At 35.3% G+C, this 13906-nt stretch overlaps 1 protein-coding gene across 1 annotated transcript in view; it reads right to left on the bottom strand.

Moving 5' to 3' along the window:
• Nucleotides 1–2136: 2136 nt before the first annotated feature.
• ANGPT1 (angiopoietin 1) overlaps nucleotides 2137–13906 on the bottom strand; it is a 156525-nt gene continuing 144755 nt past the window's right edge. The window contains exons 8-9 of the mRNA XM_027897914.1: nucleotides 13735–13865; nucleotides 2137–4528 (exon numbers count right to left, since the gene is read on the bottom strand). Of these exons, the coding sequence (XP_027753715.1) occupies nucleotides 4368–4528; nucleotides 13735–13865 (292 nt within the window). The 3' untranslated portion in view covers nucleotides 2137–4367. The remainder of the gene's footprint in view (nucleotides 4529–13734; nucleotides 13866–13906) is intronic.

Below are 13906 nucleotides of genomic sequence, written 5' to 3'. Positions count from 1 at the left end.
TAAGCTGAGAAAGGAAATTTATGGTAACACTTCAGGATTCAAGATACTCTTTACCAAAACACAGAACTGGTGTCTAGGCCTTCATGTACTTTAATACATCATTTGGAGGTCATATTTATGGTATATAACCATTCTTCAGCATTCTTGAACTCACTGGTTCAGAAAACTACACAGACTATTTATAATGTCTGCTTAAAACAGAAATTTTAGCTAGTGGAAGAACGAGGGCTCTAATTTCATTAGATTGGATAGGCATAGGTTCTATTTCATCAGCAGCACTTAAAACACAACAGAATGCAGAATTTTCTAGAGGAACTTTTCCATTTGTACAGGACTTGCTCCACAGCTAACTTGGCATAACCATAAGCATGTCTTCTCAAAGATCCATACCAAATTTCTCTCTATGTAAAACTTCTGAAAGCACAAGGGAAAACAAACCCCTCAAAATGTATAAAAGCAAGTAATGCCCACAGATTTCTGCAAGAGCCAGGAAGAGGGGTTTTGGACACTCCTAGAGGAGAAGGGAGTTCCCTCACTGTTTGACAGTCATGGCACAGTAAATATGAAACTGCTGTGTCTCACAAGTAATCCCCTCCTTTCAACTCCTCCCTGTCTGTCTTTTCCCTCTCTACATTACAGTTCCATAACCCTATCTTCTCTCCTTCCTGTTCTTCCTCCTTGGCATTTGCCCTTTTAATTAATTTCATTTTTGGTGCTTTTTGGATTATTTTTTTTTCCTAATCTGAGATTACAGGTCCTTTAGACAAAATTTAGGAGAGGTAATTTTGATTGGCTGTGTCAAATTTTCTTCAGACATATGGATTTGTGTAGATATTTGTATCTATGTGCACACCAGAGGTCAGAGTCAGGCAACAGCAGCAGCATCAGCTGTATTCAGGGATTACAGCCTCTCTCTTCAAGCTGTCCAGCTCCTGTAAAAGCTGGGAGGTAGGAATGCCTTTTGGCACAACTGTAGCACATTCTGGTTGCAAATTGTGCTTGATCCTACCTAGAGAGTTAAGCTCTTGCTGTAATTGCTGTTTCAGGTTTTTTCTCTGCAAAGGAGAAGTGGATGTTGCGCCAATCCCAAACGAGGTTATTTTAGGCACGGTCACAGCTGTGGTTTCAGCTGCAGGTCTGCAGAGAAGAAAGTTTTTATTATAGCTGGAAGTGTTTTGTAAAGAATGGTGTCTTGTGAACCTGTTTCACAGGTGATTATAAATGTAGATGACTCACCTACTTAACAGGCAAGTACTGGATGTTAGGGCACTTAGAAAAGTGTGCATTTAAATTACATCTCCAGCCTCAGAAGAGAATAAAAATTAAGGATCTATATGTTATTGAAAACACATCTATTGCTTTGTAAAAATTTTGTATATTCTTATTTTATGAATCAGGAACAAATTATCCGTGAAGGGTAAATAGTAAAGTTACTATTACCACTGACCATTGGAATTGTAGTATCTTTCAAGGCAAGCAACATTTTAATATAATGTATATATATAGTATTGTAATATAAATCAACTCCAGAAAGACCATTTTAATGAATTGCAACTCTTCAAATCATGCAGTACATATTTATTCAACTTAAGGAGCAAAACGTGCTTTTATGTATGCAGTTCCTTACAGCTGTTGGTTTGAAAAGCCAGGTTGCTCTGAATGAACAAGTCCAATTAAGCAAAAATTCTTGAGAAAATGAGAATAAATTGTCTACAAAGAGATGTTAAAACTGATCGCTATAGTGTTAAAAGGCATAAAAATGGAGCAAGAGGCATTTCTGGGTAAAAGATAACAGGAGATTTGTCACTGTCATGCAACATGATTGAGTGGATGATAGAAGAACACTTTATAAGGCAAGGAAAACATCACACTTCATTTTGTATCTTTGTCTGTGGAATTAAAGAAAACTTTTATTTTAAGGTTTAATAGAGAGTTGTATGATTTGAACTTAAAATAAAAAATATAGCTGCATGATTTTATCAAGGAAACTGAACAAAAAATACTGAAATATGTATTTGAAAGGTTAGAAATAATATTCACTGGACAAACTCTAATTAGAGTTCCTCTTTTTCTAAGCTTTATCTAAATTTATTAATATTTCTTACAAGGAGTGACATTGGCTTTTAAAATGTTATCAGCTTGTAACAGAAAGTTGTACTTGAAACAAAGCAAATCACAGACTCCACATGTTTTAAAATGTTTTATTATAAAGGATAGGAAACAAAATCCACATTTTTTTCAAACCCAGATAAATAAACAGTAAATACTATGCCGTTAATTTTAAATGTGTTTTGTCTTTCACAATAGGATCTGCAAAAATGGCATTCTTAACTTGGAGACCTGCCAAAATATATCTTCTGAGAATATGGCGGAAGACTGACCACATATTTTGCACACAAATGAATACCATTAAAAAAACCTTCTGAAAACTGGAACAAAACAGTTCTATGAGAAAGTGCTGAGTGAAGAGTAGTTTGGTAACGTATTCAGCAAAAAACTTCAAATTAACCCTTAGTCAAGATTATTTCAAATATATATATAAATATATACAACTACACAAGAAAACTTCCCACTTGAAACCAAAGAAACATCAAATTGTAACAAAACCAGAGAACCTTGTGGGGCTTTGTGATCTTTAAGAAGGGTATGCTTAAAAAAAAATCCAAGTTGTTTTTTTTTCTCTATTCCATAGAAATAAACTACTAAAGAAAAAAAAAAGGTAAAAAAATAAGGGGGAAAAAAAAAAAGATACTCTGCTATCATCATCTTTTGAAAAAGAATCAGATCTTTGTTGCTCCTGATCTTGGAAACAGTTAATGAATGAAACAAAGCAACAAACTGGTGAGCAAATACCTCACCACACGCAGATTTTGCATTACACGTTGGTCCCAATTTCGTTGATGAGAATAATACTTTTGATTTCAGTGGGAATAGGGTAAAGTTTTTCATTTCATATCTAGCAGAAGTAGAATGACCGCAAGCTGCTTTCCCAAATAGACTTTATTCCTGTGACTAAATCACAAAGGACTGTAAATAGAGTTGTCTTTATACCCTCAATAGGCCACCCAGCTACTTTGTTGCTTGTTATTAAAAGAATTTTATCTTTTCCAATAGTCCCACACTTCTGCAGAATTTTAATAGAACAAAATTACTTTTTAGCAACCTATAAGCAGTCATCTGAAGTTCTTTTAATATTTATACCCTTTTGAGGCTTTTCACCCTTTGCATAGGGTCAAGGCTGCCTGTACAAATTAAATGACTGTTACAGGAAATATAAACATGCTATTTACAAGTTCACAATTCTTTATTTTTTATACAGTTCTGATGAGTATTTTTCATACTTGTAGCCTAAGCACTGTGTAGAACTGACATGCTTCAGATATTCACAAAAAACGTAATAAGGAAGTAAAGTAATTAAGGATAAATTGTGCACATGCAAGGATACTGTAAAATGAATCCACTGCCTTAAGCTATGCATTTATGTAATTTTTATATACCCTAACAGTTTGCCTCCCTATGTACTTTTGATGGAAAAATTCCATGCAAAATCCCATATTTTCTTTAAGATAATATTTCACATTCTTTTAACCTTCCATTAATTATTCTACATGACATTCAGACCGCTTTTAATGAAAGAAAGGAAAAGCCTCAAAACACAGCTACTTTTGTTATCACACTATAAATCCTAGCTCAGGGATAATGTCAATTATCTGATTTACCTCTACAGAGCAACTGAAGAATTTATTCTTATTATCCTTATCATTATTCATAAGTTTGACTCAGTTTATTTATGAGAAACATGTCCTTAAAGGATTTAATGAAAAATAATATTCACACAAATAATTTGACTCTAGGATTAACATAAATCCATCCACTATTCAAACTCAGTTCATTTAAGAAAAACAATATTCGGAGTGGTCATTTGAGTGCTTACAATGAGTTTTAATGAAGGTGTCTCTGTAATCCTTTTTTGTGGGTATAATGTTGTCATTTCACTGCTGAATAACATTCTACTCAATAGACCATGGCTGATATGCTTCAGTTCTTCAAATTCTGATGTTGTTGTTGATTTAAGGAAAAAAAAATACATCCACTGAAAAGCACCAAGTTTAGGAAGAATAGCCAGATCCAGTTCGTTAGAAAACCATTTCTGTCACCTTCTTCTAAACCAACCCTTCCACAGTCATCAAAACATGGGGTGACTCTTCGGGAATATTTGCAGGTTATGGAGCAATAACAAAGTGACTCTGCATCATCCTTACATTTTGCTTTCAAGAAGCCCTTCACCTTTTACCTTCAGATCGTGAAGTGTTGCTGCTGAGGGCAGTGCCATCCTGGCTTATTCTGGAACCCATAGTTTAATGCCTTTAGAAGTCCAAGGGCCGAATCATCATGGTGGTGGAGCGCAGGGAGTAGCTGGGGCCTTTGAAGTAATGCCACTTGATGCCATTGAGCTTTCCGTGGTTTTGTCCAGCTGTGTAGAACATCCCATTGAGATTGGAGGGGCCACAGGCATCAAACCACCACCCTGAAATCATTAAGACAAAAAATTAAACTGCAACTGCACTAAGTATTTTTGGTTTATTAGTTTAGCTGATTATCAAATTCTGGTCTCATAAATAGTCCTTGTGTGGGCTGTGTGATGTTTTCTTATTTTCCTTTTTTGCTCTTTTGTGCTATTCTGTAGTCAGCAGTGCTGGAGAATGCACATTTGTATTTACAGAATTGCAAAAGTAATTACATCCCAACTCATTCTAGTTTTACATGCAGTATGTGAAGCAAAAGCAAGAACATCAAAGACAAATAAACTGCTTTTCATATTTAGACAGTATTGCAGTTTTCATTTAAACCTCAGAGAAAGATTATAATTCAAAATTATTTTGCATAATTTCACTTGTTAGGTTATTTTGAGTATAAACATGATTTAATTTTATTTACCAGTTCTTTTATGTTGCTTTAACTGTGATTGTTCAAGTGCTCAGTTGGTTTTGCTCCCAGGTTAGATCTTTCCAGTCACTGGATTGTGAGAATGGTGGTGCTGCCCTGTCACAGTTACTAGAATATTGTTGTAATAGACAATCAACATTTAAAATTGTGTGTAAGGAGAGACGTAGATACTTTCTTTAAGATTGTGATAAATTTATAAGCAAGACTCAGCAAAAGAATGGAAGGACTGAGTGAAGAAGACAATTACAACACTGTAGGATGTCAGAATAACAGTGTGCAGGGGTGGATGATATATATGATTACCTGAGTGTGCATGCATTTAGGTGAGAGTGTGCCCCACTTCAATCAAGGTATATTTATTGCATGTACAGTTTGGGACAGGACAATGACATTTAGTTCTTAGTCTTATAATTTTGAATGTGAAACTTATATTAAATTTTGACCCTTCTAATCTTGATCTTGAAAAGTGCCAAATGCTCCTTATTTACATGTCTATAGGTAGGCAAAAATTCCTGGCCACTCGACTAACACTGATGACAAAATATATTAAAACTGTTACTGATTTATATCTAAGTTAGGCTTAGAAAATTGCTAACTGGCTTTTCTTCCCCTCTTTATACCTGCTATTTCACAGCAAGATGCAGCTTCCTACCCATTAAGCCATTGAATTCAGTGAAATTATACGTATTTTATTATACTGGAAAGACAGGGCAAGAAGAGTCTTGCCCAGATGTTTTGTGATTCTACTTCACCACTCCAGCAGCTACATTATGAGACTACTCTGAAAAGTAAAGTGTGACAGATTTAGAAAAAAACCCAGAACCTTGCTTTGGGAGAGCAAACCAGCAACCTGATTTACAAAATGGCCCTGTAAATAGTTGCATGGGCATAACTGAAGGAGTAGTAAACTGAGTAGTTAGCATAAAAAAGTGTAATGACTCTGGAACATTTGTGTGACTGAATGTAGAAAATTTAAACTTGCTAGAAGTGCAGGTTTAGTTTTAAACTCTAAGCAAAAAAAAGCATCTCACCTTCAGACTTCTGCAGTGAAGATATGCATGTATGCCTTTAACCAGCTGAGAAAAAGAAGTCAGTGGTAAATCTTCAGATCTTTTTTAAATTTTGCTTTAAGATGAAATGAGTCAGTGAACTCTCTTGTCTCTCTCTCCAAGATCTTATAAGGTGAATTTTAGATTGCCATGGGAGCTAGAGTTTTTAACAAAAACTCCAAATAACATGAAACTTGGCAACATCAAGATTACAGAACACAAACTGACAAAGATAAACTAGGTGACATGCTGACTCCACTGAAACTAGCGGGAGTTTTGCTGATATCTTGTTGGGAATAGAATTTTCTCTCCAACACTTTCAGAGTATCTATGTAATGTAAAAGAAAGATGCTTAGTTTAGACTGAGAATGGAAGAATGAATTCCCAGGCTGCAAAAAGCTAATACTCCCAATGTCAAAAATGTATTAACCTCAGTGGCTAGAAGTTCAGTTTGTCAGAAAGATTTCTTTCTGTTTTTCTTTTTTTTTTTTTTTCATAGTAAGACCTTCAGTTTTTTGAATCTTTAGCCCAGGTTTTATGTGTCTTTCCATGTAATATGGTTGTAACGAACATTTGTGTCATGCATAGAGACAAATAAGAGCATAAAGATCAGGTGGCAACTTTTGCTTTTGGTAGTTAAATGCCGTTTTATTTAAAAAAATTTATTTCAGCCTGCACATCACAGGATTATAATCTTCTCAGGACTCTTTGTAAACTATTTTCAAACAGTACTGGTAGTGGCAAACTGACCATCTAATGAGTGCCTATTTAATTCTGCAGCTATCCCTGTGGAATCAAACAGAGAATTTTAAATTTCCAGTGTGTTTCCCACTCTGACTTCTGGAAATGGAATTAGACTGTAAGAAACTCCTTTTAGACAGGTGCACAGTCCTCGGGAATTATCTAATTCCCTCAGTGGTTAGTCTTTTATCTACCTATAATGAATGCATTATGTGAAGGTATTTTAAACTATGGTTTATTACTATGGACAAGATATTGACCATGTTTAGCCTTTGGGTCCAGTGTTTACTCTGTCATTTGTATTCAGATCCACGTAATTTATGTTTCTATTCTTGTATTTCCTTAGACTTTGGATAATACTTAGGGTTTTCTTTTTTTCAGAAGTAGCACTTTATAATGAAATCTTTAGGGAAGAATCTATGCCAGATAAATTCTGACAATCTTCTCTTTTGGTACAGTTGACCTCCCTTTGATTACAATGTTATACTTATGGGGGCAATAACCAAAGAAAGGGAAAGATGTACAGCTGATGTTTTACTGTAACCATAGCATAATCTTGCAGAAACTTAAGACAAAGTAAAACAGAGAAATCCTAACCCTCATTTCTCAAAGCTGGAACCCAGATGCACCTGGGTTCTGTTCACAGTGTTGGGATGAAGAGATGACAAGCTGAGCTAGTTACCATTTCATCCTAAAGGAACAGGAATAGCTCCATAAATGGCCTTTTTGAACATGAAGGTTTTTAGTGATGCCTTACAAAATCTACGTAAGAAATTGAATGAGCTGAAGAAACACATAATTTTATGAAACATTTGTGAGGACTTGCACAAATCCCTCACCACAGATTTCTTCTAAATAAACACTTCTTTCAAAGTGTGTTTGAATGAGCATAATTTTTTCCTACTATACTGTTCTTGTTAGTGAGACTGTATTATTTTTTTAAGATGTTTCCTAATATTACATTAAACGTTTGAGTTTTCTTTCTTGTTGTCTTTTTTTTTTATATATATATATATATAAGTGAGGTGGGTTTCTTGTTTTGTTTTCTGGTGCATTTTTTTTTCTCCATATTGTTATTTCTCTCCATGCTCCCCTGCATCCTCTGATAGGTCATCTTTCCCCATAAAGCCTCAGATTGTCACAAGACTTCCCACTGCATGTCTCAACACCAAATCTATATCTTTGCATGGATGCTCAGTTGGTTAGAAAATGGTGCTAAATAACACCAAGGTAGTGGTTTTGATCCCCATACGGGCCATTCACTTAAGAGTTGGATTCGATGATCCTTCTGGGTCCCTTCCAACTCAGAATATTTCATGAAATCCATGAATGGATGCACAGGAAATGTCTTTTCAGATGCTTTGTGTATTAAGGAAAAGAGAAATGGAAGCAGTGACTTTCTTGGTAGCTATGAGGACGTGGGGGAACACAAACAGAGGTTTCTGAAAGAGATAACCTCAGCACCACCACTTCAGAACAACCAAATGAAGAAGCTCCAGAGCTGTGACAGTTTGACCCAAGAAAAGACACTCAGTAACTAGATCTTGGCTTATTCCCTGGAGTTCACAAGATTTTCCTCATATGAGGAATCCTGTTTATTTTTCACGACAAGGTAATGGCTTTCCCAAATAAGTATAAAGTCTTCTCTGAATAGCAATAAGATTTTAATGTGGAACATAATTTTTGGCAATAATTTCCATAGGATATTTTAATCAGTCATGAGAATCACAAAGATTGGGTATTATAAGAAATAATAGTAGAAGCAAGATTTTGAAGTGACTAATGAAGTAGTAAAGAGAAGGTTTTCATGGGAAAGTTAAGAGAGTTTTTATTCTGAAACAGAGATATTTTCTTCGAGTTGTTGCCATTACAAAGACACTAATTGCTTATTTAAACTGAGAGTCAGTTCATTTTGTTAGGTTAGCCTACCTCTAATGATTTGTGTAGTACCAGCAGCACTATCTCTGTTTGCAATAAAAATCCCTAGGTCATAAAATATATCATACAGACAAAATATAATTCCAATTATACACTGACAAGTTGTTTGAAAATTCAGCTACACAAATAAATAGGAATCCTCACTGTAGACAGATGCTCTTCTGGAGCAGTTAATGTATGCTCACTCCTTGTGGACACTTGTGGTTTGGTCTTTACTGTTCCTATTACCAATGGGCACTTGTTAAATTACATACCAGGTCTTTTCATTAAATAAACATATTTTGAATGCTTAAGCCACCTATGCCAGGTTGAGCTCCACTGATCTGCCTGTACTATGTATTTGGATGAATATGAGTGTATATTGAAATAATTTTCACAAATTCTTGCAAAAAATACCTAAAAAAGTAGCATTGCTCTGTTATATGGGCTTTCTTAAGTGGTAATTATAACTTTTTCATGATAGAATCTTCTTTGTCAAAAGCAACACAAAAAAGGCTTTTGTATGCCAAAGCTAATAGTTTTGCTTTTTTGGCTTGTTGTGTAAATTGTAATTAAGCATGTATGCATGTGATATTCTGTGTTAGTAACCTAATGCTCATCAATTACATGAAATGAGTGCCCTGTAAATCCTGCATGCACTGGGAACAGGGTAGTGATCATTCAGGTTTGATGGGAGGGTTCTTAGTTGCCTTTTATGTAGTAAAAGAATAGGTGTCTAAACACTGCACATTTGATGGCAGACCCTTTCCTCACACTTCTATTCTCCCTCCTGAGTACTGGAGACACTGAATGTCTATAAGTAAGATCTATACAGGTCATTCAATAAGATCCAAAGTGTGTTTGAATGGTACATTTGTATGGGTTTATGGGATAAATGGATCCTATGAAAAGCCAATATTTATTTGTAGCCTTTGGGTTTGTCCATAAAATTTAGTACATTTGGTAACAAAGCCAATAAGAACAATTTCTAATGCAAAAATATTGAAATAGTCCTCAATGATCACAAGACATAACTTATTTTAGGAAAGATTTCAATGTTTCTGACATTCTATATTTTAAAGAATTTGGTTTATAATACTAAGGATCTGCTTGACTTTGCATTGATAACTTCTCAGCTAGAAGACTGGGTAAAGTTTTGGATGACACCTCAAGCTATTTGTGGAGCCACAGGACAGGCTCCAGAAGAGGAAATGTAAGATGAAAGATTTAGGGTTGTTTAGCTCAGAATTCAAAAGACAGATTGCCAACAATCTCAAATTAATACAAAAACCTTCCAAAGGAATGCAAAGAAATGGTCTATGCTTTCCACTGATGAAGGATAGAATGAGATGGAAAACATTTAAATTATCATAGAATCAGTTAGTCAACAGGTTAACTTCTTATACTGTGTAGATAAACTCAGTAACAGATTTTATTATGAGAATGAATATCACTGGGAATCTTGAAGGTGAACAGAAAGATAGAAATAAATAGAGAAACATCTATCTTAGAAAGGGACTACAAGACCTCTGGAAGTAATTTCTAGGCCTAGGTACTCCTTAGAGCATTGGATTGACAAGACTACCAGTCTGACTTAATAGATGAGGTATCTATTGGAAAAGCCCCTGAGATTCAGTATACTGGGAACATATTCAAGGGAGGTTTAATTTATCTGCATTTTTCTTAGACCCATACTGACTGCTTTCAGAGACAGAAGACTGCATTTGGATGGAACTTTGCTTTCAGTAAAATAAAGCAAAAAACCATTTATTTCAGTAAATTTATGCTGCTTCAAACCTGGCAAGACATCTAGAAAGTCTCCCTATCTTTTTGTCAAACTATTTTAGGGATCAGAAGTTTAGCTTTTCACCTGAAGCAAGGTAAATACCTATGTGAACATCTCAGACTGCAGCCAATGCCAAACAAAGAAAATCACCTTAAAACTCTTTCACTATGAGCCAAGTTACTGTAAGTCACTTTCCAGTGATTGAAAGCAATTGCACAGTTTGGGGCTCAGCTGTCTGGTGAGCAAATGGACAAGAACTTGGCCCATGGATTTGATCCTGAGATGTTAAATGTTAAGTGCTGTACTAGAAATCTATATCAAGTGCTTTGGACATCCACTCATTGCTTCATTCTGGTGACAGTTTGTTGTATTTTTAAAGCTGTTTCTTGCAAAAAAAAAAAAAGCCATGTATGTAACTTACTAGGGTACTCTTTCAAACAAGGCTTGAAATAATGTGTGTGTGTCTATATATATATATATATATATATATATATATATAAAACCATTTGCTCAGTTTACTGGCCTGAGATACTAAACCAATGAAGCAATTCTTTGAATAAATATAATTTGTCTTTAAAGTAAAACAAGCACGCTTAGTTTAATTTTTCCAAGGCACAAAAAACCAGCTAAAACATGGAAATAACTTGAAAGTTTACAGGGACTAAGAACCCAGCTCATGCATGCACTTTTGAAGCCATTCCCTAAAATCAATATTAAGAGAAATTCAAGTAGCATAGGAAGGCATTTGAAAGGACAAGGAAGGCACACACACACAATTATGTTGGTGCTTCTGTATTAATCTCCCAGTATTTAATTTTTCATTCCGGGGAAGAGGGAGGAGATAAAGGAGGAGAGAGAATAATAGTTATGATATAGACCAAATAAAACTGACAACTAGGAAGATCACAGAGAGAAATGTGTGTTTTCTTTACATTTTATTTTCAGCCTTGATTATAACCATATCACAGTCTTGAGCTTCAGCTTATCTCAGCCTTTATTCCTGACATAAATAAATTCAGTTCACCTCATAGAGATAACAGGCTCACCCAAACTGTCAAGATAGCTAGAAACCTGCCTGCAGATTTCATATCATTCATCATTACAGAGCTCTTTGTGATGATGCCAAAACTAACAGTCTGATATCTTTTGGAAAAAAAAAAAAAAAGTTTTCCAAAACCTGTTATCGTTGCCAATTTTATTAATTAGTCTTTGTCTGGTACAAAACTGAAATATACTCAGTAAAAAAATGTTTGAGTATTTAATTTGATTTCTGATATTCCTTAAGGAATGAGAAAGTCTTTTCAAGGAGCAGATCATAGCAGATCTAACTTGATTAAAGTCTTTCTCTTTTTGAAGAACTACAAATTACTCAGTGCTGTACAGCCTGTGTCCAAAGGACTAGTACTCAGAGTCTTGTTCACAAGAGTAGACTTATCCGTCTCCAAAGGTTAGTTCCATCTCCTTTTACTATGCATTGATTTCCTATATTTGTGATTTCTTCAGCCTCTGGTAATTCTTCCCTTTTTCCTTATTCATTTCATTTGTTACCAGTATATTCCAATACGTGGTTTTCTGGTGGATTTACAGGAATTCTGCAGCAATACCTGTGAACCTTGTGGAATGGTTGTTCAATAGCAGACTGACCTTAGCGGGGCACTGACCTGCCATAGAAGTCAGAGCAGGAAAATAAACAAACCACTCTTCTCCCAGAATTAACTGTCTGGGAGAAGAGGCATTTCCAGGCTGCTCTGATACACGAATGAGTCTGCACTTCAGCACAGACACAACTCATACTCAGGAGCTTCCCATTAGACTCTGGACTGCCCTGGAAATAACACACTTTGATTTAGCATGGACTCTAACGGGAAAGGTCAACAGTTTTAATTAAAATAAACTGTCGACACTCTTATCCTCTGTCTGTCTCCAGAACTATCTGATTAGCATCTATTTTTTACAGAAATAAAAAGGTACTTTCTGATCTCCTGTATATGGTAAGAAGTTTTCCATGATGACTTTTAATAAGGTATCACTAGAGGACGTTAGGGAAATTTGAAAAATGGGCTCCTTAAAGACTTTCCCATCTGGGTAATTTCCACTTAGCAAAAGAGAATGAGGAGGTAGGTTGTGCATTTCATGGGAATTCTCAGTGATGGGAACCCATCTTCTGCTTGCAAATGACAGCTTTGGAGGCTCATATATGTCTAAATATGACCTGAGCTGGATTCAGAGTGCCAGAAACCACAAATAATACTGGTTTAACAATCGGATCCAAGAGAGTGAAAAATTTAAATGCTATAGGATCTTTTCCGGGAAAGTTAGAAATCAGTGAAAATCTCCAAAGAAGATCGGATGTGAAGATAAGAAAGGGCCATTCTTGGTCATACAGTCAATGAACCAAAGAATCCCATTTTAAGCTTTCTGCTACAATGTGGTATTCTAGACACAAAAATGAGTTTGCCCATATAGCGACTGGGAATAAGTATCATTTTCCAGGGAAAGTTCTCACTCTTAGGTTAGAGCTTTAGGTGTCTGCATGGGGAGATAATCTTATATATTCCTCCTCTGCCCTGGAGGGAGAAAATATCAATCATATACAGTATACTTGCTGGCAGTCAGATTGAGTTGGTGCTTTAAACTGTCCCAGTATACCTTGTCTGTGCTCTTCCCCACCTCAACTATTCTTTCTTTCTTCCCTTCTGCATTTTGACTCAGTTCACTAAGGATACCAGTTTAAATCTTCCAGATTAAAACAGATGGTTGTAGGTCTAATTTTTCACAGATGAGTGAATTAGTCACTCCATTAACTGTGACTTTATGTATTATGCTCATATAACACAGAAAGTTTAAACATTATAATTATTTCAATAACAGAATCCCACTTTTAAGTATAAGAGATACTATATTAAAAGCCTAGATGCTGATTGTTTTTAAACTTTACCTTGTAACATCTAATTCTCTACATTTTTTCTCTTTTTTTTTTTTTTTGTTGATTTTCCCATTTCTTACAATTGTCTTCTCTCTTAGCTTCTTCTCTCTTATTTTTCCATTCTTTCCTAAACAATTACACTAACTTATGTTTTCCCTTTGAAATTGTTGCAACAGCTTCAGAGCAGAATCTGGAGGTTTTGGCACTACCACAATATATGTATACTACACAAAAGAGTAGAAGTAATAACAGTAAAAGGAATTGTCACTCAGAACTGACACATCCATGAATACAACTTTATCCTTGGTTGCTTTAGGAAAACAGTCGATTCCTATCAGTGTACCACATATTTTCAGAGTTGTACTCACCTCCAGTCAACATGAGAGCACATTTACACATGCAGTTGTCATTGTCAGCATCTTTTGTACTGAATTCAGCACCATGTAAGATCAGGCTGCTCTGTTTTCCAGCAGTTCCACTGTGACCTTTCAAATAAAGTCTGAAACAGCAAGAGGAACAGTCAGTGTCACCAAAGTAAAA

This window comes from Empidonax traillii, unplaced genomic scaffold, assembly GCF_003031625.1.
Source record: "Empidonax traillii isolate 1590-97213 ecotype Southwest subspecies unplaced genomic scaffold, ASM303162v1 scaffold566:size1034704, whole genome shotgun sequence".
In the NCBI taxonomy this organism is placed as follows: Eukaryota; Metazoa; Chordata; class Aves; order Passeriformes; family Tyrannidae; genus Empidonax; species Empidonax traillii.
Note: the sequence above shows the minus strand (reverse complement) of the source record. Positions and strands in the feature narration are given on the sequence as shown.